The 24,845-nt window shown below is 43.1% G+C and overlaps 1 protein-coding gene across 5 annotated transcripts in view; it reads left to right on the plus strand.

The window, feature by feature from the left end:
- The window catches only part of ARHGEF25 (Rho guanine nucleotide exchange factor 25), a 76,417-nt gene that overhangs the window by 46,922 nt on the left and 4,650 nt on the right, over positions 1 to 24,845 (plus strand). For all 5 annotated transcript variants that reach the window (XM_080995459.1, XM_080995456.1, XM_080995458.1 and 2 more), the window contains 10 exons: positions 492 to 558; positions 5,589 to 5,692; positions 5,983 to 6,052; positions 14,533 to 14,622; positions 15,591 to 15,698; positions 16,967 to 17,017; positions 18,410 to 18,487; positions 19,881 to 20,075; positions 21,241 to 21,421; positions 23,289 to 23,509. In XM_080995459.1, coding sequence (XP_080851585.1) covers positions 492 to 558; positions 5,589 to 5,692; positions 5,983 to 6,052; positions 14,533 to 14,622; positions 15,591 to 15,698; positions 16,967 to 17,017; positions 18,410 to 18,487; positions 19,881 to 20,075; positions 21,241 to 21,421; positions 23,289 to 23,509 — 1,165 coding nt within the window. The remainder of the gene's footprint in view (positions 1 to 491; positions 559 to 5,588; positions 5,693 to 5,982; positions 6,053 to 14,532; positions 14,623 to 15,590; positions 15,699 to 16,966; positions 17,018 to 18,409; positions 18,488 to 19,880; positions 20,076 to 21,240; positions 21,422 to 23,288; positions 23,510 to 24,845) is intronic.

Genomic DNA, 24,845 nt, shown 5'->3' on the forward strand with positions numbered 1-24,845 from the left:
GGGAAGGGCAGGGGGAGGAGCAGCCTCTGCTGGGGAGAGCAGATGCACAGACCTGGTGGGTACCAAAACCCACCCACAAACGCAGGCACTATTTCACAAGTTTAGCAGATTCAGGGCCTTGGCGGCAAGTATGTTGAACACATGCCCCATAAAAGGTAGGCAGCTGTGTGCCTCATTTTTCCACTGCACACATTCTGTCTTTGTGGAGTGGCCCCTGGCTGTCTGCATATTCATGCCTAAAAATGTATTGAGTATGAAGGGTGAACCATGGCTGCGTAATGTTGTTCTGGTGGTATGCCTGCTGCCTCTGTAACATGTTGAGCAGCTTGCTGGCAGGGGCCTTCCTGTGGGTCATGCATGGGCCTGTGTTGAGGAGGCTGGCAGCGCGCCTGTGGCATTGAAAAGGGAGATTGGAGGGGGAAATGGAGGGGAAGGGGGTCACACAGTGAGGTTCCTTCCCCTTAGACATTGCTACTTCCTCTCCCCTGCAGGTTTGTTCTCAGGGAGTTGATTGAGACTGAGAAGATGTACGTGGAGGACCTGGGCCAGATTGTGGAGGTGCCAACATCCACTCCATTTTAGGCACTGATTCCCCTCTGTCCACCAACGGGGCCGTCTCCAGATTTTTGTGGGACCTTGGGCAAGAACCTGCTTGTCTTCCAGTGAGAGAGCACACTGCTTGCTGCTCACCTCTGTGTTTCTTGATCCGACCTCCCTGTTGTTGTCCTAGGAACCTAGGAAGGAAAGGTGGATAAAGAATCAGGCTCAGTCCCAAGAGCCCACAGTGGGCTTCCCATGGACCCAAGGCCCCTAGGCTGCTGGCTCTTGCCACATCCCACCAGTCTGTTCCATATGCTGGTATTTTAGTAGTTTTATGCCCCACCCTGTCAGAAAGAAATAAGAGTGTTTCCACCCCTGCCCACACAGTGTTCCTTCTGGTATCCAAAACCACTGCCTTCTGTGAGCAGAAATCTCCCCGCTTTTCACACACTGCTGCCCGAATGACTTTTGCCTGGCAGCAACATTGACCACAGACAATGTTAAGCAGGGTTTAATCTGAAAAAAGTACCAGTATTTGGACCCCAGTAAGGATCTCAGGCTTCTTGTTCTTCCTTTTTTGTTTTAAAAACAAGGGAAGATCAGTGTGGCATTTAACTAAGTTTTCTTCAGTGTATACTAAGGGGACCTAACTAAGGGCTCATCCACACTCAATTTTGTCTCATGATTTCTAGTCACAAATTGTAGAAATTATTTCCATAACTTGATTTTACATGGATAAATAGCCCCCCTTATTTGAGCTGAACTTGCTGTCAATCAATAACAATGATGAAAGATAAAATATTTTTATTGAAAGATGTTCCAGTAGCACCTTAAAGACCAACTAAGTATAAGCTTTCTAGGTATGAGCTTTCGTGTGTATACACACTTCTTCAGATACTCTGAAGCAGACGTCTCTTCAACCTTATAACTGTTGATGACTGTTAATGATGGCAGTTGATTCCACAGTGAAGGGCAAGGGATTTTTTAAAGGGATAGATGACCAAAATTAGCTTTAGCATGTATAATGGGACATGAATCCCATATCTCTACTCAGACCAGGTCTTTCCATAGTTTTTAGTATGGTAATGAGTTGTAATTCAGCAACTTCTCTTTCAAGTGTATGTCTAAAATTCTTTTGCAATAAGACAGCTACTTTGAGATCTTGTCTAGAATGTCCTGGGAGACTGAAGTGTTATCCTATTGTTTTCTCTGTTTTATGATTCCTGGTGTCAGAAAAAATGGAAAAACAAAAAAGTTCTAATCTTTACAATCTGACACCAGGAATAATAAAACAGAGAAGTTTGACTCATTATGTGTAGCTAAACACACAAGAGGAAGCTATCAGCAGGTTGGAAGAACTGCAGGGTTTGCAAGAAGTTCAAAAAATATTCAGGGAGAAGAAACTTAGAGAGGGGGTTGTAAAAAAAAAAAAGATGAATGAGGACTGGACATACTCTTTGGGCATTGAATATTGACTGGCTGACAGTTGGGGTAAGACGGCAAACTGATGGGGAAACAGGAATGGAATATCCCTAGAAGTGGCCTGGCCGGCTGGCACCCTAAACATCCCATTGCACATCCCACTTGTGAATTCAAATACTGAACTAGCTCTTTCATTGCTTCGGCTAACTAAACTAGTCAGCTTTCTGTTCTGACTTCAAGATCTCTTTCCTAGGTGGCTTCAATCAATTTAGACCTCATTTCTGTATGGGTTTTAGGTTCTTCATAATTTTTCAGCTTCTTAAATTGCATTTTCGTTTGTTGCCGAGTTTCTTTCAGAACTTTCCAAAATTGCTTTGGAGTTCACTATCCTTAACAATTTTCCACCTAGGCCGCTTAACTCTTTACCCCCCAGTGCCACAGAAGTTTAAAACAAGACATCAGCTCTGGTTCTTATACGGATCTTTTGGACACTCCTCTGTTTCCATCACTCTATTGTGACAACTGTTCCTACATCTATTCCTGGTGATTGCCTTTTAATCAGTTACCAACCCATAGAAGGGTCCATCCATCTTGACTGCTAAATATCCTTAAAAACCTTTGATAAAAGTATTTGCCCAATCTCTTTCTGAAAAGCCAAAGATACAAATCTCCACTGGCCTACCTGTATATACAGAGAATGAGAGAGATGTTTGCTGATGATTTCATAGAATTCCAAAAGATTGGTGAGGCAAAACTTCCCCTTGCAAAAGCCCTGTTTATACTTCATTTCCTAAATTTTTATTTACTCATTCGTTTTAAAAACTGGATGAGGAGAGAAGCAGGGAAACCTCTCCAAGAAAGAGTGTGAGACTCCTTAATGTGCTTTTGGGGTGGGGTGGGAGGGGGGAGGTTGTCCTCAGTCCAGGCTTATGATCAGTTGGGGGTCTGGGGTCCAAGGGCAGGAGCCTAGTGTTCTGGAGGAGGCTGTGAATGCTCTGAGGATTAAAGGTGGGGGGTGACTTCCTTAGCAAGCATTGGTCTTATGTTCACAGTGTTGTGTGAACCGGGGTCCTCTAATGCAACAGAACCCCCTCTTCTTTTCCCACATCCCTCCAAAATCTGCTTCGGAAGGCCCTCCAACCCTCTGGAGCAGATTTTGAAGGGGCTGCAGGGAAAAGGAGGGGGAAGTTGCATTGTCCAAGTGGAAGTCTTGTTATGCAAGCAGAAAGTAGCATTGGAGACACCCTCTGTATTTCACTGTTCTAGCCTTAGTCGAATCCCTGCGACGGGGTGAGCTCCCATTGTTCAGTCCCAGCTCCTGCCCACCTAGCAGTTCAAAAGCACGTCAAAGTGCAAGTAGATAAATAGGTACCGCTCCGGCGGGAAGGTAAACAGTGTTTCCGTGCGCTGCTCTGGTTCGCCAGAAGTGGCTTAGTCCTGCTGGCCACATGACCCGGAAGCTGTACGCCGGCTGCCTCGGCCAATAAAGCGAAATGAGCGCCGCAACCCCAGAGTCGGCCACGACTGGACTTAACGGTCAGGGGTACCTTTAGCCTTAATAACGCTTTCCAGCAGTGTACCTGGGACAGGGCTGCCGTTTCCTGCATCTTCCCTTCCTCCCTAGTTCCTTTTTAAAAAACTAGAAAGATATTGACAGCCTTCCAAGTCCTCTCTGTAAGGAGGCTAATATAATAGTTCAGCAGTTCTTCATCTGTTCTTTAAGAACTATTGGATGAATGCCACCTGGCCGGAAAACCTTGTTCCTTCTTAATGTTTTCACTTGGTTCTAAGACAGACTGATTCAGCCTTGATAACCCTTCCAGCATGTTTTGAAGACTGAAGCAAACAATTCCTTCTGTTTCTCTGCAATTTCTCCGTCTTCCGAAAAGGTCTTGTTTTGCTTCCTTGCCATATAAAGGTCCCCCTGCCTCTTTCTGGTTTTCTGCTTCTGACACCTTTAAAGAAATAATGTATTGATATCTTCAGCAGTTTGTGCTTGAAGTTCCTTTTTGTCTCTTGCCACATTGTACATCTATGTCTTGGTTTGCTCATTTGTGCTCCTCCTTCATCTGGGCAACTGTTCCTCCTTTAATGAAAATAGTTTTGCCTTTTATAGTCTCTTTGGCTCTGCTGTTTGACTGTGTTGGATTACTGTTGAGCTTGTTTGTGCTTTTTTGCTCATCCGTGGTACATATTTTATTTGAGCCTTTATTGTTACATATTTAATATGACTTGCTATGTCAACCTTATTTTTCCATTTTGAGCATGCCTGTTCTCAAAATCAGGCCACCAGCCATTTCAACCATTTCTGCCACCTAGTTAAGGTCCTGGTTAAGCCATCTCAAATTATGCAAAAACTCAAGATTCCCCACCCCCAGCCTGTAAGCAAAAACATAGTGGTGCTAAGACGGGGGGGGGGGGAGGGGGGAGGAACCAATGCCAGTCAATGTGAAATGGGGAGAATAACTACTGCACTCTAGTACATTGATTTAGATTAAAATAATTTGTTGCAAGCTCATTCTAATTCAATTGCCAAAATAAATGCAACGTGCCAACCACAATGTCCACGAGACAGAAAAATTAATGCCCTGTGCTCACCAATTTGTTCTCAAGCTAGGAAAATCAGAGTCCAACTCGCCAGCATAGGAAATACATGCAACCACGGTCAACTGGAGCAAAATTACTGCTTTAACTGAAAAGTGAAGAAATACTGGCTGCCCATTGGTCAGTACAAGGAGATGGGGGAAAGGTAGCAGGACGGCACTGCTTCCCTGGCTTGTCAATCATCCCAGCACTTTTTTTCTTTCTAGAGTTGGCCAAAATACTGGAAGGCAGGAGCAGTTTTGCTTTTTACTCACCACGTTGGTAGAATTCTGCCTCCACTCTTTCCCCTATATCTCCATAAATAAAAGGGCTGGAGACTTTTTTAAAAAAAGAGGGGGAAGATGCTGAAAATTCAGGGAAGAGCCCTTGGATAGGGCTCATCCACACAGGAGCATAATGTTGCTAAGGACCTGAGATACTGGGGTTCAGAACAAATAATGCAAATTGAGCAGCTTTAAATTGGATTTCCCTAATACATCTTGGGTGCCAATTTGGGATTCAATTGCATCTAATGCAGTGGCCCTCTTTTCAGCTCTGCAAGGCAGTGGTTTTTCAAGTGTTCAACTTTTTTGTGGTCAGACACCTGATGGGGTTGCAGAAGAGTTGGGAGGGTGTGTTCTAGGCTAGGCTCTCTGTGCAGGGTGCTGCTCCATCACCCTTTCTTGTGGACTGGATGCACCAAAGGTCTTCTGCAGCTGTTCAGGTCAGGTGGGAAATCTGGTTAATGGCAAGCTGTCTGTTGGGGAAGCCTATCTGCCATTTCTGTGGTGCTCCTTGAGGAATCCCTGATCAGCTTCTGAAGAATGCCAGGGTTCCCCTGAGCACAGTTGGAAAGCCATTGCCAAGGGTAATGTGGCTGCTTCCTCAGCGCTTCACACCAGGGTCCTGTCCATCTTCTGCGCTCTTCTGGGCACTAACTTAGCCCAGACACATTCCCCTTCATGCCACCACCCTAGCTCTGCCTCCCTGGCCTTAAAGAGGAGGCAGGCAGCCTTCTCTACCTGCTCTTCTGACTTCTGCAGGGCTATATGGCAACCATGAGTGCCCGTGGTATCCCAGAAGACATGAAGGGCAAGGACAAGATAATCTTTGGGAACATCCACCAGATCTATGACTGGCACAAAGAGTAAGTAAGCACCCATTCCTGGGTGCAGGTCATGCACTGGCTGTGGAAACCTCACAATGGGGCCGGAACGGGATGTGGCAAGGGATGCCTTTTGCTGACGGCTGGTAGCGACTCCTCTTGGATTACCTTGCCCAGGTGCTTGTGGCCAGTGTGGAACAGACAAGATGAGGGGGAGCAGCAGTGGTCCACCATCATTGAGAATTGGTGGATGAGGAGGGATGGTTGGGAAGCAAGATAACTTGTCCTGCAGATCTCACACTCTTTCTGTTCCCTCTTATCCCTGATCCCAGTTATTTACTCAAGCAGCTGGAGAAGTGTCTGGAGGACCCTGATCTTCTGGCTGAACTGTTCATAAAGCACGTGAGTCCCTGGCTTTGCTAAATAAGAACAGAAGAGCAGCCGAGCTGAGCCACAATGGGTGGTGGATAGATGGACAGGGCTCCGTGATATTCTAGGCACAGGAGGTGACAGTGGTATCAATCCTTTGTTGTTTATCCCATATGCATGTTGCCTTTGAACACAGGGGCTTTTCATTGGGCTAGAAGCACTGTAAGCTGTTGGCAGACTTCTGCCTTTACCTCTAGAATTGTTTGTGATACAAACCCAGATTCGAAATGAAACGATAACTTGATAACTACAAAATAATGAAGGGGAGGTTTGTTGTGAAGGGAAAAGCTGCTTACCTTTTTGTTAATTAGGTGATTGCTAATTGGTCCAAAACAAGTCAACAAAATTGTGCAGCTTACTAGGCTGTAGCATAATAAGGTCAAGGCAGTTTGACTGAAAAATTCTATACTTTTTTTCTTGAATGAGATAGAGAAGAAGGATGCACACTGGTTTTTTAAAAAAAGTTTTAAAAATGACATCATCATCAACAATCCTGACATGGAGGAGCATTATTGTGTGAGAACAGATAGCCTTGTACTATTATTATTTGTAAAGTGCTACCTGGTGAATAATTTCAAATTCCAGGAGGCCCCCCTAACCATTCCCTCCTTGATTTTATATTGTGTTTATTAGTGCTTTGCCTAGAAATGAGATGCTCCCATTGCCATCACCTGCATTTTCCTAGATCTTCTGGCTCTATTTTGTCATAGAATCATAGAATCATAGAGTTGGAAGAGACCACAAGGGCCATCGAGTCCAACCCCCTGCCAAGCAGGAAACACCATCAGAGCAGACTTCCGGTCGGCGCCATCGGTTAATGGCGGATTTCCCTCCGAGCTCCGGAGGGGGTCTGCTTTACAAGTTCGGGTCCTGTCGCTACGGCAAAGCGGGGACCCTCAAAAATTACAGGCGCGGAAGCCTGTGAACAAGGAGGCTCGGTGGGCACCATCGCGCCCCCCCGAAATCGCAAGGGAGCCTTTTTAAAGGCTCCGGAACGGCAGCGGGGGGAGAAGCGGTGCTGAGAGCCGCTACCCAGCTTGTAAAGCGAAGCCGCATCGCCATAGCCGGAGAGCGCCGATTCCTTCCTGAAAATTGGATTACAAAGTAAAACCAGTGAGTAAGACTGACTTAATTGGGATTTACAATTATCTTTTTGAAATTTGGCTGAAAACGGGATTGGCTAAAGTAAGGAAGTCAGCCTTTCCCGGACTGCATAAGGATAAAGCAAAGAAGGATTAAAAGCTGCAACCATTGAGAGATCGCAAAGAGTGAAGAGAACCAGACATAAACTGTGAATTTTCCCCCTTTTGGTAGGCAGGAGCAAAAGGGGGAGGAATTTGGAATTAGAACCTGCCAGAAAAAGATTTTAAAACTTTTTATCGCTGTGTCAAATACCCCTGAAACGGACTGCCGGGGCAAAGGAACCTGGAGAGAGAGAACTGTCAGTGAGCTGTCATTTAGATTATTACATTGTTTCAAACTACTCAGCTCAGGAGAGACATTAAATTACTGGTTTGTTGAACTCTGAAAATATAAGAACTGTTACAATTGACTATTGGGAAACCTCAGGGGAATTTTGGACTGTAAGACATTTTGTGTAGCTTTGGAAACTTTGTTCCCCTAGAGGACACTTTGATAACTGTTGCAAATTGGGCTGTAACTATTAAGGCAGTGGAAATTTCCCTTGAAAAACAACTAACAGCTGCGAGAGTGACCTTGGCTAGGCATGAGTGGTGCATCAGAAGAGACAACAACCAGGTCTGGGAGACAATACAAAACAAAATCTTCACAGCGAAGAATTTCAGTCCCAGGCATCCCAGTGGCACCAGCTGCAACTGGTCAGACAAGAACAACAATGTCATCAGATCCTGTAACACAAGCTTTGGTTAAAATAAATGAGTCTTTGGAATCTTTGACAAAGCAGGGGGCGGAAAATAGTAGAAAATTGACAGAACTCTCAATCAAACTTGATCAGAATACACAAAGTGTGAATGAATTAGGGAAAAGGGTGACATCTAATACAGAATCTATTAATAAAATATTAGAGGACTCTGCTAATATACGTAAAATCGCAGAAGAAGCCAAAGTCTCTGCTGATGAGGCTAAAGTCTCGGCGGATGCTACACAGGAAAAAATTGTACCAGTTTGCAAAAAGCTAGAAGATCATACATTGGCCCTGTCTATGCTTGAATTGGAGAGGAGAAGTAGAAACTTAAGACTACGAGCGGTGCCTGAAAGTGAAGGAGACAACTTGGCGAACTTCCTTTCTAAAGAATTTTCTGATTTTTGGCAACAGGAGTTAGAGAAGGAAGAAATTAAAATAGTCACTGCTTTTAGACTGGGAAGAGCACAAGGCAGGAAGAAGCCAAGGGATTGCCTAATAACATTAAGATCAAGAGAGGAAAGAGAAAAAATATTGAGCCTGCATTTTCAAAGAACACTCGAGATTGAAAAGTCTTTTGTGGAGATCTTTAAAGATATCCCAAAGGAAATTCTAGACGCAAGAACATACTATAAAGAATTGGTCGGATTGCTGAAGAAGAACGAAGTACCTTTCAGGTGGGAATTCCCGCAAGGCCTATCTTTCAAATTCAAAGGTAGGAAAATAAGGATAAGATCAGTAGAAGATCGAGATCAATTTTTAAATCACTACAGGGAAGACCTTCTGAAAGGAACAGTCGGAGAGGAAATAACATCAGAAACGAAAGACGCAACAGACATTTTAAACCTGACGTTTGGACTGAAATCACCGACAGAAGAAGAACAACTACTCGGAGCGACAGGAGGTAAATAGCTTCAGGATGGCCCTGCAACTTCTAAGCTGGAATTGTAATGGACTCAATCTTCCGCGAAGGAGGAAAAACATATTCCATTTATTGAAAAAAGAGCAGTTGGACATAATTTGTTTACAGGAAACTCATATAACAAGATTGCATAGGAAATTACTCGTCAATAAGAGATTAGGCCAAGAATTTATTTCATCGGATAAAGTTAAGAAAAGAGGAGTGGTAATCTATGCAAAAGAAAAATTTTCCCCAAAGTTTATATTTAAAGATGAACAAGGAAGATATTTGGCAATTGAAGTGCAAATTCAAGGTGAAAAATTTTTGATACTAGGGATCTATGCACCTAATGAAGGGAAGTCAGAATTTTTTAAGAAGCTGCATGAGACATTGTTGGACTATTTGGATTACAAATTAATTATGATGGGAGATATGAACGGAGTGGTATCTACAAATATGGATAAAGCACAAAGACAGGTAATTACCAGAGATGGGAGACTACCAAAGACTTTCTTTGAAATGACTGAAAATATGGACTTGATTGATATATGGAGAACAAGGAACCCTCTCGAGAGAGAGGGAACCTTCTTCTCTGAAGCAATGATGACCTGGACCAGAATCGATCAAATTTGGATTACTAGTGGGTTGGCTCCAAAGATTAAGAAAGTGGAAATCTGTCCAAAGACTTGCTCCGACCATAACGCCGTGAAGATGGAGATGAAATTTACAGTAACTGGTCAATTCAGATGGAGGATGAATGACAACCTATTTCGAGACGAGGAGATCCATAGAAAGGCCCAAAAAACTTTAAAGGACTATTTTGAAATAAATCTAAAAACTGATGTAGAAAAAAGAGTGATATGGGACGCAAGCAAAGCAGTGATGCGAGGATTTTTAATTCAACAAAATTCAGTAAAAAAGAGAAAGCAAAATGAGAAGAAGGATAAGATCTTGGAAAAGATAAAAGAAGGAGAGAAGAAATTGAGATCAAAACCAAAGTCCCAGGAGATTCTGAGAGAGATTAAGTTATACCAGACACAATATATGGAATTGATGAATCAAGAGATTGAATGGAAGATAAAACAAATGAGACAAAAGACTTTTGAATCAGCAGATAAATGTGGTAAGCTTCTGGCTTGGCAACTGAAGAAAAGACAGAAACTAAATACAGTTACAAGTCTAGAAGTGGATGGAAAGAATATTTCTAAACCTAACGAGATAAGAAACTGTTTTTTGAGTTATTTTAAAAAGCTATATTCACAAGGACCGCAGAAGAAGATATAGACGAATTCCTTAAAAAGTATGGACTACAAAAAATCTCCTACCAAAGTAAGGTGGATCTAAACCAGAGAATAACAGATCAAGAGATAGAGAGTGCCATTCAAAATATGCAACTGGGCAAATCTCCAGGACCAGATGGACTGACTTCCAGATACTATAAAGCTTTGAAGGAGTGGTTGGTACAACCATTAAAGGAAGTCTGTAATGAGATCTTGGAGGGGAAAAGGGCACCAGAATCGTGGAAAGAAGCGTATATTACACTCATACCAAAGACAGAGACTGAAAAGACTCAACTTAAGAACTACCGCCCAATATCATTACTTAATGTGGATTATAAAATTTTTGCAGACATTCTGGCAAAAAGACTGAAAAGAGTGTTGATGGAGAAGATTCATAAGGACCAAGCAGGCTTTCTCCCAAAAAGGCATTTATCAGATAATGTGAGGAACATAATAGACATTCTGGAATTATTAGAGGTGAATATAAACACTAAAGCAGTTCTGATCTTTGTGGACGCGGAGAAAGCCTTTGACAATATTTCTTGGAGTTTTATGAAAAAGAATCTTCATGGGATGGGGGTAGGCCAAGGATTTGAGAATGGTATGGGTGCCATATACGCTGAACAAAAGGCTAAGTTGATTGTAAATAATGTGATAACTGAAGAATTTAAAATAGAAAAAGGGACACGACAGGGGTGCCCAATTTCCCCTTTACTTTTTATTTCTGTTCTGGAGGTGTTGCTTAATATGATTAGAGATGACCAGCAGGTTAAAGGTGTACAGGTCGGAGCCAAACATTACAAGTTAAGGGCCTTTGCAGATGACTTAGTACTTACTTTACAAGAGCCAGACACTAGTACAAAAAGGGTGTTGGAGCTAATTCAAGAATTTGGTCAGGTGGCCGGATTTAAATTGAATAAACAAAAGACTAAAGTTTTGGAAAAAAATTTGACAGTCATGGAAAGGGAGAAGTTCCTGAATGAAACAGGTTTGACAGTGGTAAAGAAGGTGAAATACCTAGGGGTCTATTTGACATCTAAGAATTCGAACTTGTATAAAGACAATTATGAAAAATGTTGGTCGGAAATTAAAAAAGATCTAGAAATATGGTCAAATTTGAGATTGTCAATGTTAGGCCGAATTGCAGCTATTAAGATGAATGTATTGCCTAGAATGTTATTTTTGTTCCAAACATTACAAATTCTGGACAAGATAGATTGTTTCAAGAGGTGGCAGAAGGATATCTCGAAATTTGTCTGGCAGGGCAAAAAGCCCAGAATAAAATTTAAAATACTGACGGATGCAAAAGAAAGAGGGGGGTTTGCCCTGCCGGACTTAAAACTGTATTATGAAGCAGCAGCATTTTGCTGGCTGAAAGAATGGATGCTCCTCGAGAATACAGATATCTTGGACTTAGAAGGTTTTAATAATACATTTGGTTGGCATGCATATCTATGGTATGATAAAATTAAGGTGCATAGGGCCTTTAAAAACCATATTGTCAGGAAAGCATTATATAACGTTTGGATAAGATATAAAGATTTGTTGGAAAGTAAAACCCCTAGATGGTTGTCACCTTTAGAGGCTACAGCGCTGAAAAAGCTTAATATGGAAGCTGAATGGCTAAAGTATTGGGAAATTTTGGAACAAGATGGAGATAAATTGAAGTTACAGAGCTATGAGAAATTGAAACCCAAGGTTCGAGATTGGCTCCATTATTATCAAATAATGGAGGTACATAAACAAGACAGGAAAATTGGATTCCAGGTGGAGAAATCAAAATTAGAAATTGAACTGTTAGAATCCAATACTAAGAATTTGTCAAAAATGTATAATCTGCTGCTGAAATGGAATACACAAGATGAAATAGTTAAATCAGCTATGATTAAGTGGGCACAGGACATTGGTCATAACATTATGTTTGCTGACTGGGAATGGTTGTGGAACACTGGTATAAAATTTACGGCATGTAATGCCTTAAAGGAAAATATTATGAAAATGATCTATAGGTGGTACATGACCCCAGTCAAGCTAGCAAAAATTTATCATTTGCCTGATAATAAGTGTTGGAAGTGTAAAGAAACGGAAGGTACTTTTTATCATCTTTGGTGGACGTGCCCGAAGATTAAGGCTTTCTGGGAAATGATATATAATGAAATGAAAAAGGTACTTAAATGTACTTTTCCTAAGAAACCAGAGGCCTTTCTCTTGGGCATTGTCGGCCAATTGGGGTCAAAGAAAGATAGAAATTTCTTTATGTATGCTACGACAGCAGCAAGAATACTCATCGCAAAGTATTGGAAGACAGAAGAATTACCCACCTTGGAAGAGTGGCAGATGAAGGTAATAGACTATATGACACTGGCTGAGATGACTGGCAGAATCCGTGAGCAGGGGAAAGAGACGGCGGAAGAAGATTGGAAGAAATTTAAAATTTACCTTAAGAACTATTATAAAATTGAGGAATGTTAAAATGTCGAGGTTTGGAGAAAGAAAAGGAGATTACAGTGACATAAGATTAAGTTGAAGAAAAGAATAAGAAAAAATATATTTGATAAAATTAATTAGAATTTGCTGAAATAAATTTTGGAAATTGGGATGTAGGAAGGGGAGGTTTGGGGGAGTCCGAGAAGAGAGGGACATGAAAAAAAGGTTATGAAATCTTACATGTTTGTATGTCTTTTTTTATTTGTTTGTATTGTTTAAAATTATTCTGTAAAACCAATAAAAATTCTTACAAAAAAAAAAAAAAAAAAAGGAAACACCATCAGAGCACTCCTGACATATGGTTGTCAAGCCTCTGCTTAAAGACCTCCAAAGAAGGAGACTCCACCACACTCCTTGGCAGCAAATTCCACTGCCGACCAGCTCTTACTGTCAGGAAGTTCTTCCTAATGTTTAGGTGGAATCTTCTTTCTTGTAGTTTGGATCCATTGCTCCATGTCCGCTTCTCTGGAGCAGCAGAAAACAACCTTTCTCCCTCCTCTATGTGACATCCCTTTATATATTTGAACATGGCTATCATATCACCCCTTAACCTCCTCTTCTCCAGGCTAAACATGCCCAGCTCCCTTAGCCATTCCTCATAAGGCATCGTTTCCAGGCCTTTGACCATTTTGGTTGCCCTCCTCTGGACCCGTTCCAGTTTGTCAGTGTCCTTCTTGAACTGTGGTGCCCAGAACTGGACACAGTACTCCAGGTGAGGTCTGACCAGAGCAGAATACAATGGCACTATTACTTCCCTTGATCTAGATGCTATACTCCTATTGATGCAGCCCAGAATTGCATTGGCTTTTTTAGCTGCCGCGTCACACTGTTGGCTCATGTCAAGTTTGTGGTCAACCAAGACTCCTAGATCCTTTTCACATGTACTGCTCTCAAGCCAGGTGTGCCTCTCATTTTTTTTGCCCAAGTGCAATACTTTACATTTCTCCCTGTTAAAATTCATCTTGTTTGTTTTTGCCCAGTTCTCTAATCTGTCAAGGTCGTTTTGAAGTGTGATCCTGTCCTCTGGGGTGTTAGCCACCCCTCCCAGTTTGGTGTCATCTGCAAATTTGATCAGGATGCCCTTGAGTCCATCATCCAAGTCGTTGATAAAGATGTTGAATAAGACCAGGCCCAAGACAGAACCCTGTGGCATCCCACTAGTCACTCTTCTCCAGGATGAAGAGGAACCATTGATGAGCACCCTTTGGGTTCGGTCAGTCAGCCAGTTACAAATCCACTGAGTGTCAAACTTGGATGAAGTGGACTCTAGCCTATGAAAGTTTATTATGCCATATTTGTCAGTCTGCTAAGGTGCCCTAAGAGTCTTCATTGGTTCTGAGGCAACAGATTTAACAGGGCTGCCTCCGCTGGAAATTATTCATATGTAAGAATAAATATTGCTGTTGGAAGGTTGCTTAAAAAAACAACAACCTATTTAAGAGATGACTTCACACATCTAACAAAATAGACTCTAGCCATGGAAAGCTTTTCCCAAAATAAATTTGCAGTACTATCCTTACAGCAGAACCCTTCAACACGGTGTGCTCCTTGGAGGTGACTGCCCTAGTAAGTATTCTTAGGATGGCAGCCTTGCTAGCCTTTTAAGATACTGCAGGGCTCTGCATTAATTCTTGTAAATAAGTCATAGTCATGCATATCCAGATAAGTAGATATGAAGTGTACCTGTTTTGCACTTGGAGTACCTGCATCCTGTGGTAAGATGAAGCACTCATCAGAGCGACTGACTCCTTTAAAGTGATCCTTACCAGTGTTGCTGAGCAGGGATTTGAACCTGCCTCTTTGACATACCCTCCCCAGAGTCAAGTCGCTGTGCCAGCCAAGACTACACACTTTAGATTTTGCCCCAAGTATTCTGCTGAATTGTTCCCCTGTTGTTTTTCAGGAGCGCCGTTTGCACATGTACGTTGTTTACTGTCAGAACAAACCCAAATCTGAGCATATTGTGTCCGAGTTCATTGACAACTACTTTGAGGTAAGGGGCCATGTGATTTGCCACAGCTTTGTTGTCTGTGCTTGCTTTGTCCTTGACTGCATACATGCGATACCTTCAGAGTGCGTTTGAAGCACATTCTTACCCTTCAAAGAATTCTGGGAACTGTAATTTATCCCTCACAGTGTTGTAGTTCCTGGCAAACCACAGCACCCAGAATTCTTTGAAGGGGGAAATGTGCTTTGAACATTCTTTGAAGGTATAGTCTCTCTCCTGCTAGAATCCGCCTGCCTCCTTCTTTTCTTCACTGCCCCCTGCGCCACCCAGGGCTCGTTCATTTCAAGCTGTACTCCGAACACGAGTAAAGATGCAAAATTGCCTTTTCTCTATTGGATTATTGGGCCAATAATGGCTCCTCTTTTTGGCAGCGGGTGTCTCTCAAAGGGTCAGATAGAGGTCTTTCTAAGTCTTGCTACTTGAGATCATTTTATATTATTATTATTATATTACATTCATATACCAGCCAGGGATCAAACCGTCAGCGTACAAGCAGTTGCATAGGAGTTGTGCAGTGGTCCAGTGGGTGGGGACCACCCTGGGTGTCATCACTGAGGGGGGTGACAAAATGGCAAAAATATGTGGTTTTGGAAAAATACCTTTAAAGCACATTTTGTCCCCTAAAAGAATTATGGGCACTGCAGTTTACCCCTTTCAGAGTTAAAGTTCCCAGAAAACCTTATCAAACTGCAGTGCTCAGAATCCTTTGAAGGGGTGTGTACGCTTTAAATATACTTTAAAGTTACAGTGTGTGCACAGCCTAGTGAGACTTTTGACGCATAGGATAAGGGGAAGGGATCTGAGGTCTTCCTGAGAAGATGAGTGGGATGCTTTGGGAGAAACAGGAAGATCTGGAGGTGTCCTGATGGAGTGGACAGGGATTTAATAGGCAGGATGCTTGATCTCCCACACAGATCCACAGGATCCGATCTGCTTTGTTCTCTCCTTTCCAGGAACTGAAGCAGGAACTGGGGCACCGCTTACAGCTCAATGACTTGCTCATCAAACCCGTACAGCGGATCATGAAATACCAGCTGCTGCTCAAGGTGCTAACGTGGGAGGTGGAGTGTTGCTTTCCAAATCTAAGGCAAATGTGGGGGGGGGGGGGGTGAGACCAACAAGTTCCTGACCTGTAGCTAAGGAGAGACAGCAGCCAATATGTCTTCTGCTGGGTATGATATCTATAGCAGTCTTTGGCAGTGTGGACAAGTGCAGAACAGTGGTCTGTTTAATAATAATACCTTTATTGTCAATGTACAACCTGTGTACCATGAAATTAACCAAGCCTCCCTCCCTCCCCCCCCCCCCGCACAAACACTCAATCTCATTGCACTCTGTGTGCTTGTTGCACAACACACCAACCCCGAAAGTCAGTTGCACTATATTATTTTCTGTTTTAAGGGAGAGATCCTGCAGCCTCATGTCACCTGCAGGACAGCAAAACAGTCCCAATGTCACAAAAGGAGTAGCTGGGGTCTCTGTTGGCTGCCTAGCGCCACCTGATGGGTAATGGTTGTATTTGCCTCCAGAGCTGGAACCAGGGTTAGGGCAGCTTCCAATTTACATTATAGCTGTCATATGGAGGCACTTGGTGGCTACAGTTCCTTGCAGAGTCCCACTTGCTCCCCATTTCCCCAAGCAATGAAAGGTTTGAAAGATAGCACTGCTGGGTTTAGTTCCCTTTGGAAGAAGAGAGCTCTTGAGACTTAAGGTTGTATCCAAAGTTGTCCATGCACAAGTGGGACAGACTCCTGCTTGCTTCCTCTGCCCCTTCCATGCATTCCCCACACCCCCAAATATGTTCTGGAAGATTGGGGGACAGGTTTAGGGGGCATTGGGGGCTGTAGTGGGAGGAGGAGGGTAAGGTGAAGTCCTGATGTGCAAGCAGAAGTCAGCTTATGCATAATACCTGCTGTATTTACAAATATGCAAGGAGGGCATCAGTGAAGGCAGGTGTATTCCTATAAGCAGACAGCAGTCTGAACCATTTGTTTCATAAGAACATAAGAGCCTGAAGCTGCTTCAAGCCAACGATCCATCTAGTCCAGCATCCTGTTGTCACAGTGGCCAACCAGAGGCCTGTGGGAAACCTGCAAGCAGGATCCAAGCGCAAGAGCAACACTCTCTCCTCCTGTGGTTTCCAGCATTGCTGTCTCCAACTGTAGAGACAAAGCATAGCCGTCATGGCTGATAGCCATCTCGGCTGGGGGGCAGCACTGCCTCCGGGGGAGCAGGTGGCACTTGGAGTTGGTTGCATGGCTTGGCTCCGGTGGAATCCCACTCCTACCACTAAAGAATGCACTTGTTCATTTCCTCTTTTCCCTCCCAGGATTTCCTGAAATACTATGGCAAAGCTGGCAAGGACACAGAACAGCTGGAGGTAGGATCCGGAGGCACTTGCAGCTGTTGCTCCCCAGTCCCACCCTTATGTGTGGACTGGATGTTATTACGCTGCTGCTTTCCTTCTTTCTTTCTTTCTTTCTTTCTTATTTTTATTGAATTTTACAAGAAAATAAAAGAAAAGAAACAAAAAACAATGCATAACACTGTAAACACATTTATAGACATGTTTTCCAAATTGCAAACTAAAAAAGAAAATACTTTTCATAGCCAATAATATTACCAAATTCATGCTTCAAACATTACAATATATAAATCTTAGTTAAAATATTATAAAAGACTTCCACTGCATTCACCGCACGTCTCTTAGTTATCTTGCTCGCCTTTACATCTGTTCTTCAATCATTTCTCTTCCTTAGATTCTTTCATAATCAGTCAAATCTTTATGTTCTCTATATTCTTCACAAGGTTAGTCTAGGCACAACCAAATTTTCATATTTGAACCCTGCTTGTATAAATATTCGTTTAAGCGTTCCCATTGTTTCTGAATTATAATTTTTGATTTATGCCTTATTAAATCCATCAATTTTGCTAACTCCAGGTACTCACATGGTTTACTCAACCATTCCCCTTTTGTTGGGATATAATTTCTTTTCCAGTGACGGGCTACCAATGTTCTCGCTGCTGCTGTTGTTGCTGCATACAGAAAGATGTTAATTTTGTCTTTAGGGATATCCTTACTCAAGATTCCTAATAAATATGCTCCTGCCTTTTTGATATATGATACTTTTATCAATTTTTTAAACTCTTCATGAATCATCTCCCAAAATTTTTTGATCTCTGGACATGTCCACCACATAGGGTATAGAGTGCCTTTCATTCTATTACATCTCCAACATTTATTACTATCTATTTATTTTTGCTAGTCTGTCTGGTGCCATATACCCTCTGTGGTGCATCTTCATATAATTCTCTCTTAATGAATAGCAGGCTGTAAAATTTATATATATTTTCCAAAACCTTTGATTATCTTCATAATCAATTGTATACCCTAAATCCCGTTTCCACTTTAGCATATTCTCTCCTTTGACTTTCAAATCAGGATCTGCAGAACTGTCCCACGAGGGTTACTACATGGTATGGGCATATTTTCATTCTGGGTCTGCCTTGAGAGACGGAGCAGAGGCTTCATTATGTTCCTGAGACTGCACTCATAGCTGACAGGGGTCTTGAATCCATATCTCATCATAGTGTCTGCATGGAACTATGGCCCGTCAGTCTAAAGGGGGCAGGTTGTCCAGTGTTTTTTCACATGTCCTGCATCTCCTGGGTTTAATGACACTGGCGCTGCTCGCCATGGGTGCACAGCCAGCCAGTCACCGGGCTATTCTGGTCCACCGCTTTCACCCGACTGCTTTCCTTTGCCTTTCAGAGAGCTGTGGAGGTGATGTGTTTTGTTCCTAAGCGCTGCAATGACATGATGAATGTGGGGCGTCTCCAGGGCTTTGAGGTAGGCCCTGGGAATCAATGTCTGGCTTGGAGATTCTACAGATCCCGTGGGAGCTAGGCTCTTAGCCCTGATTTTCCAATCAACTCTACTGCAGAAGGCACCTTAATTTTTTGCAGTGGGGGCTGTTCAAGGAAGAGAACCTTATAATTCCTCTTCAACCAGGCCTTGACCTGATTCTATGGCCTTTTAAATGTGTCTGTGGGAGAGGGGGTTATTGTTTTATTTTTGTTTTAACTATTTATTTTGTGCTTCTATCCTGTATTTTAATCTTGTGAACTGCCCTGAGATCTTCGGATAAAAGGCAGTATAATAATAATAATAATAATAATAATAATAATAACAACAACAACAACCGGCATTTTAAAATGAGGGTCCTCCACCTCTGTGTATGTTGATCTGGGAATCGTGAGCTTAAAATATAGGAACAAGTGGGTAGAAAAGGGAGAGGTAATTGAAAAAATTAGGTCTCAGGGCCTATCACATGTTGAATTTTTCAGCTTTCAAATTCCAAAAATGAGGGGTACTGAAAAGTTGGAAACATGACTTGGAAATTCAAAAGATATTTTGGTTAAATTAATATAGTTTTGTTTAGTAATGAAAATGTGTGTAAAATTGCATAGAAATTTTTAAAAACAATTGCCAAGTACTTGCATTTGTTTGTTTGTTTGTTTGTTTGTTTGTTTGTTAATGATTAAGCATTACCTGACATTTTCAGAAGAAGAAGAAGAAGAAAAATTAAAAATTATTTGGCTTTCTGAAAACAGTGTATGTGCATCTTCATTAAGCATAGAAGTTTCAAGCCAAATGTTGTCCAATCACAAAAATTATAGCAGATTTGAATTCCTCACACCCAGAAACATATTTTTAAGGCCCCTCACTGAAGCAATTTGCCCTAATCCACACCCCCTTGTCCCACTGCTCTGTCCTGAGGAAAACTGCTCTTTTGTTGTTTCCTTTGGATTGCTGTTTGTCCTGATTTAAAGCTAAAGAGTGTCTTTCCCTGGGAAAGGAGTGGAGCAAGGGGGAGACCACTTGGCCCCCTCCTTTCTAGGCAGAGGTGTGGACAAGCCCTCAGACATGTTGTGAAATATGTGGCACAGCCCTTCCTGGGAATACACTGCTTTAAATGTAAGTGAATATTTCGGTGCTGCCTCAGATCTAAAAGAACCCAAACCCCTCTGCATATAGAAAGTTGCCAAGTAAAGAAGAAGGGTTCTAAGCTTCTCCTTGACAGGTTAGTTTTCTACAGGCAGGCAGTTTTTGAGATGGGTCAGAATTCAAAGGTGCAGCCCGTCATCTGCAAGTGGTAATTCTGAGTCTTCTGCTCTAAGAACAGGGCAGTTTTGTGCCTTCTCCCCAGCTGAGTAACTAGGATCTGCCCTCTCCTCTCCAGGGGAAACTGACTGCGCAGGGGAAGCTGCTGCAACAGAACACCTTCTGGGTGACGGAGCAGGCGGGCGGGATCCTGGCCCGGGGCCGTGAGCGGCGCATCTTTCTCTTTGAGCAGATTGTCATCCTGAGCGAGACCCTGGAGCGACGGCGTGGTCCGTATGCCGCTCCAACTTATGCCTTCAAGAGCAGCATCAAGGTATTTCAGGGCTAACAGCAGAGAACCTAGGCAAGCCTGTATCCCCGTACCTATCGCTGTTTACCCCCTGTTTCTGCGGTTGTACCATGCATCTGCAGAATGTAATTGTGAGCACTGAATTTGGCATCCTGAGAGTCTATGCATGTGTATAAAATTTTATATGGCTAGAAATTGCGAGTGAAATTCAACTTGGTGCGCTATTGCACACGTTCTGTCTGTGTAAGCGTTTCAGCTTGTGAGACAGAACAACCCCCTTTTCTCCCCCAGTGCACTGTTCTGGGGGTTCTTCTGGCTCCCCTCCTCAGAGCCGATTTAGGGGTGCACGCAAGGGGAGGGAGGAGGCCCATTGCAAAAGCCCTTGCACAGGGCTTCCACTGATGGGCTCATTAGGTGAATCCTGCCTTATATAAATGTACAGTGGTGCCCCGCAAGACAAATGCCTCGCAAGACGGAAAACCTGCTAGACGAAAGGGTTTTCCGTTTTTCGATGCGCTTCGCAGGACGAATTTCCCTACGGGCTTGCTTCGCAAGACGAAAATGTCTTGCGAGTCTTGAGATTTTTTTCGCTTCCCCCCCCCTTTTTCTAAGCCGCTAAGCCGCTAATAGCCGCTAAACTGCTAATAGCGCTAATCCGCTAATAGGGTTGCTTCGCAAGACGAAAAAACCGCTAGACGAAGAGACTGGCGGAACGGATTAATTTCGTCTTGCGAGGCACCACTGTATAGCCTTATGGCTGTGAAGATAGGATTGAAATGTGTGGGCATTGCTTGGCGTAATCTCGGGAGCAGAGAGCAGGGGTAGTGCAAAGCAAGGAAATATGGAAATTAGCTGGCTTTGCATTCTTTGTTCAGGTTTCGGAATGTAGCTTTTCTTGGCACAAGAATATAGCCTGGGCTTGGTGTGTAGAACGTTGATCTTTGTTTAAAGCACAGAGATTACACAGCCTTGGTTATATCCAGAGAACCACAGAATTTCTAGGACTATGAATGTGCAGATGTACCCAAATCTGTTTTATAAATAAATAAATAAATAAATAAATAAATAAAGGCTCTTCCTTTTGCTTGACTGCCAGGCCCTCCCTGTTTGTCCATTTTATTGCTAATAACTTCTTCTTTTTCTTGCTTTTGAATGGCCATTTCCTATCCACTATCCATCTCAATGCCAGGTCAGCTGTTTGGGCCTGGAGCCCTGTGTGGATAATGATCCCTGCAAATTTGCACTGATCTCTCGTGGCGCAGAACGGGGCACCATCCGTTACGTACTGCAGGCAGCAACGTCAGAGATTGCCCAGGCCTGGGTGGCTGACATCAGCCTCATCTTGGAGACACAACGTGACTTCCTCAATGGTAGGGGCTTCAAAGAGATGGTCTGTTCCTAACTCTCTCAGGCACCCACTGCCCTTTAAACCACACCCAGCCTTCTTCAAGGAGTGATTCCTCAATATTTCTTCCTTCATTTTCCTCACTCCTGGTCTGGATGGAATATGAAAGCTAAGATGTTTCCACAATGCTTTGCAGAAGTATAGGAAACTTCAGCTGGCTTCTAGATGGTGGCGCGGGGGCAGGGGGAATAGACAATTTTCAAAGAGTAATTTGAATTAGAGGCTACTGCCTTTCAGTGAGTTTAGTTTGGTTCTTTCTGAGTGAAAGAAATGACCTAGCAATAGGTTTGTTTGAGTTTGTTTTAAGTTATTTCTAATTCAACTTCTATCAGAATTGATCCAAAGTACAAAAAAAGAATATTTAAAGTGATAAACACCCCAATTCCATGCCACCATATCATATCAGCAGGAATAAAACCATAAATAAGGGCCCTGATATTTATTAAGCATTCATCCTGATTTGCTTGCACAAAGCTTATGCGGAGGTTAGGTTACATTTAGCTTCTATTGAGTATTCATTCTGATTATTTGTGTGTGGGGGGGTGTTAAATGTCAAGGACCCTTCATTGGAGCACTTTAATCCACTTTAAATGGTGCAAACCTACAGTTCTGGTATGCAATTGAATCACTCCTGCAAAATCAGTAGGAATGTTCATTAAAAAGGTCATCTGGAGGTACAATCCATTCTATCTCTGTCTGTCTCTTTCTATATACCAGCCCCCGACCCCCAGCTCTAATATTACATTACCATCTTCTCATGTATGTGCAAGTCAGGCCTTAATTGTGCAATCAAGTGATGTACACGCATGTCTCAACTAGCCATACATTTTTACTTCAAGCACAAGCTGTCCTTTGGCCTTTGTGAATCGAGCCAACGCACAACTTTGGAAGGGTGGGGTGAGTCCCAAAGTAGATGGCAGAGCTGAAGTGGACTGTACGACTTCAGACTTCCAGTAAGCAGGAGGTCACATTTTTTAACCCTTTCTCAAATAAAAAGCTGAGAGATTTGTATTCTAAATCTTTCTCTCTGATTTGCTGTGTTGAGAAAAGGTAGTGTGTGTCCCCCCACACACACACATAGGGGGAGCAATCAAAAATAGGATTCCCACCCTTCAGTTTGAATTCAGATAGTAAAGATATCTACCCTGCCATTTTGCATAATGTGCAGATCAGTTCTGAATGACTCTTAACTTAAATGCATGGACCATGTCTAGGAAACCTTTCTTCCATCAAGGGCCGTGTTCCCCTAGGGGAAATCTGTTGGAGACCACATGCCAGTGTGGGCAGGGGCAGAGCCACCCCCCCCTCTTTCTTAAGATATTCACTGCCCCATAATCTCTCAAAAGAGAGAAATAAGCGTGTGGGGTAGTGATGATATTAAGAAATGGGAGTTGGGGGAGGGTGTTTGTGCATGGGATGGTGTTGCTCTTTAGAGCTGCAGTGCATCCTGGTGTGGTCTGTAGCCCCTCATCTGCTTGCTGGGCTTCCTCCTGTCCCTATCGTGCAGTTTCCAGGAGCTGCTGTCTTCTGGCACCTCAGGCACATTGAAGTGGTGGCTCCTGATCCAGCACCCCTCTCCTGCTTTTCGCACCAGAAGGATGAGGGCGCTTGAGACACCTTTTGACAGTGGCTTTTGAGCATTGGAAGCTGCTTGAAGCGCACCTGCGCAGGCGGGGCTGTGGGACTTCACCCAGTGGTTCCTGCATCACTCCCCTGAGGAGTCTTTTTTTCCTTTCTTGCAGAAGATTATGTTTCACTAATGGATTTCAGAGCGTTTTGTGTTTCCAGTGCGTGACCCTGCAGTTCATTGCCCCTTTCTGTTTCCTTGCCAGCACTGCAGTCGCCCATAGAGTACCAGCGCCGAGAGAGCAAAACCCATAGCCTAGGACGCATTGGAGTCCCGCATCACTCACTGCCCGGTGGACCCAGCCGGCCCTGCTCCTCCGTCTCCATGGACCAGAGCAAGGGATCCAGCCTCCAGCCCCACAACGCCTCTCTCCCCTCCCTCTACCTTCCGGGCCCAGGCCAGCCTGAGCAACAGGCCTATGTTGAGGTAAGGTAGGAAGGTCTTAAACGGAAGATCCCTGTTGAATTAACAGCTTTGTGAGGTTTGGCTGGCACAGGTGAAGTTCCTGTTCTAGCTTTGGAATGAAAGGGGCTAGTAATTGGCAAGAGGAATTTGAAATTCAGTTCAGTGCTTACATTTGTTAAACCTCATTAACACATGTATAGTTTGCAAGAGTTACATGAAGCAGAAAATGAAAACAATCATTTGTCATTAAAACAATCCACCATGTGTGCTGGCTTGAGATTGCATTGTACACATACTGTCACAGAGACAAAGGGAGGTTATCTTTCCCACACAATTCATATCAGTATTGTCTAACAAAATTTCATTTAAAAAAAATGCCCAAGGGGAGATGTTCCAAAAATGTAGGCATTTAACCTCATCAGAACACAATAAGAGCCTGCAGGATCAGGCCAGCAGCCAACCTAGACCAACATCCTAAGGGCCAGTCAGAGGGCTGTGGGAAGCCTACGGGCAGAACCTGAGCACACCAGCCACTCTTCCCTTCTTGCCGTTTCCACCAACTAGTATTCAAAAGCATTACTGCATCTGAGAACCTCCTTGTTAACAGCTGCTCAACAAAAAATGAGAAATTGGAGCTCAATGCTCAGTTAGTATTTTAGTCTCATTTGTAAGCCGTCCCCCAAATATTTATATCAAGGGGCAGTGTAGATAGCTTTAAGAATAAGAAGTAAAGAAGTAAATAAATGAGACATGTTTTCCTGTTTGGGACAAAATCTTGGGGTCTATTAAACTAGAGGATATTGACCTCATCCCATGCAGATGGATTTTCTCCTTGTACCCTTTCATTGATTAATCCAGCGTGGTAACAGCTAATGGATTGGAATCATCCGCTTGCTGCAGAAGCATGTGTTGAGCAACTCCAACTGTAAGTGTTAAGTTGGGGCGAACATATCAGACGACACAGCGATTCTTCCAAAGCAGCTCTTTATTTGCAAGCTGGAACTGAGGAGCTCAGTCAGCCTGCTTATATAGAGCTCCAGAACAATTGTAACTGTTGCAACTTTCTAAAACTATCCAATCACTGAACGTCACTTTCGATCCTTCATTTGCATACAAACTATCCAATCACTGAACGTCACTTTCGATCCTTCATTTGCATACAAACTATCCAATCACTGAACGTCACTTTCGATCCTTCATTTGCATAATTATCTACAGTATCCCCCTGCTGGCCCAGGGTGAGAACTTCAGTACATAACAGTAAGAATATAATTGTGAGTGTGCTTAAGGGATGTTAGGGAGTGTGTGGTCTCTGTTAAGTGAGCTTATGCAACACAGTGTGTCACAGTTCCCCAAA

The sequence above is a fragment of the Podarcis pityusensis genome (assembly GCF_964106645.2).
Source record: "Podarcis pityusensis genome assembly, chromosome: 2".
NCBI classification, from domain to species: Eukaryota; Metazoa; Chordata; class Lepidosauria; order Squamata; family Lacertidae; genus Podarcis; species Podarcis pityusensis.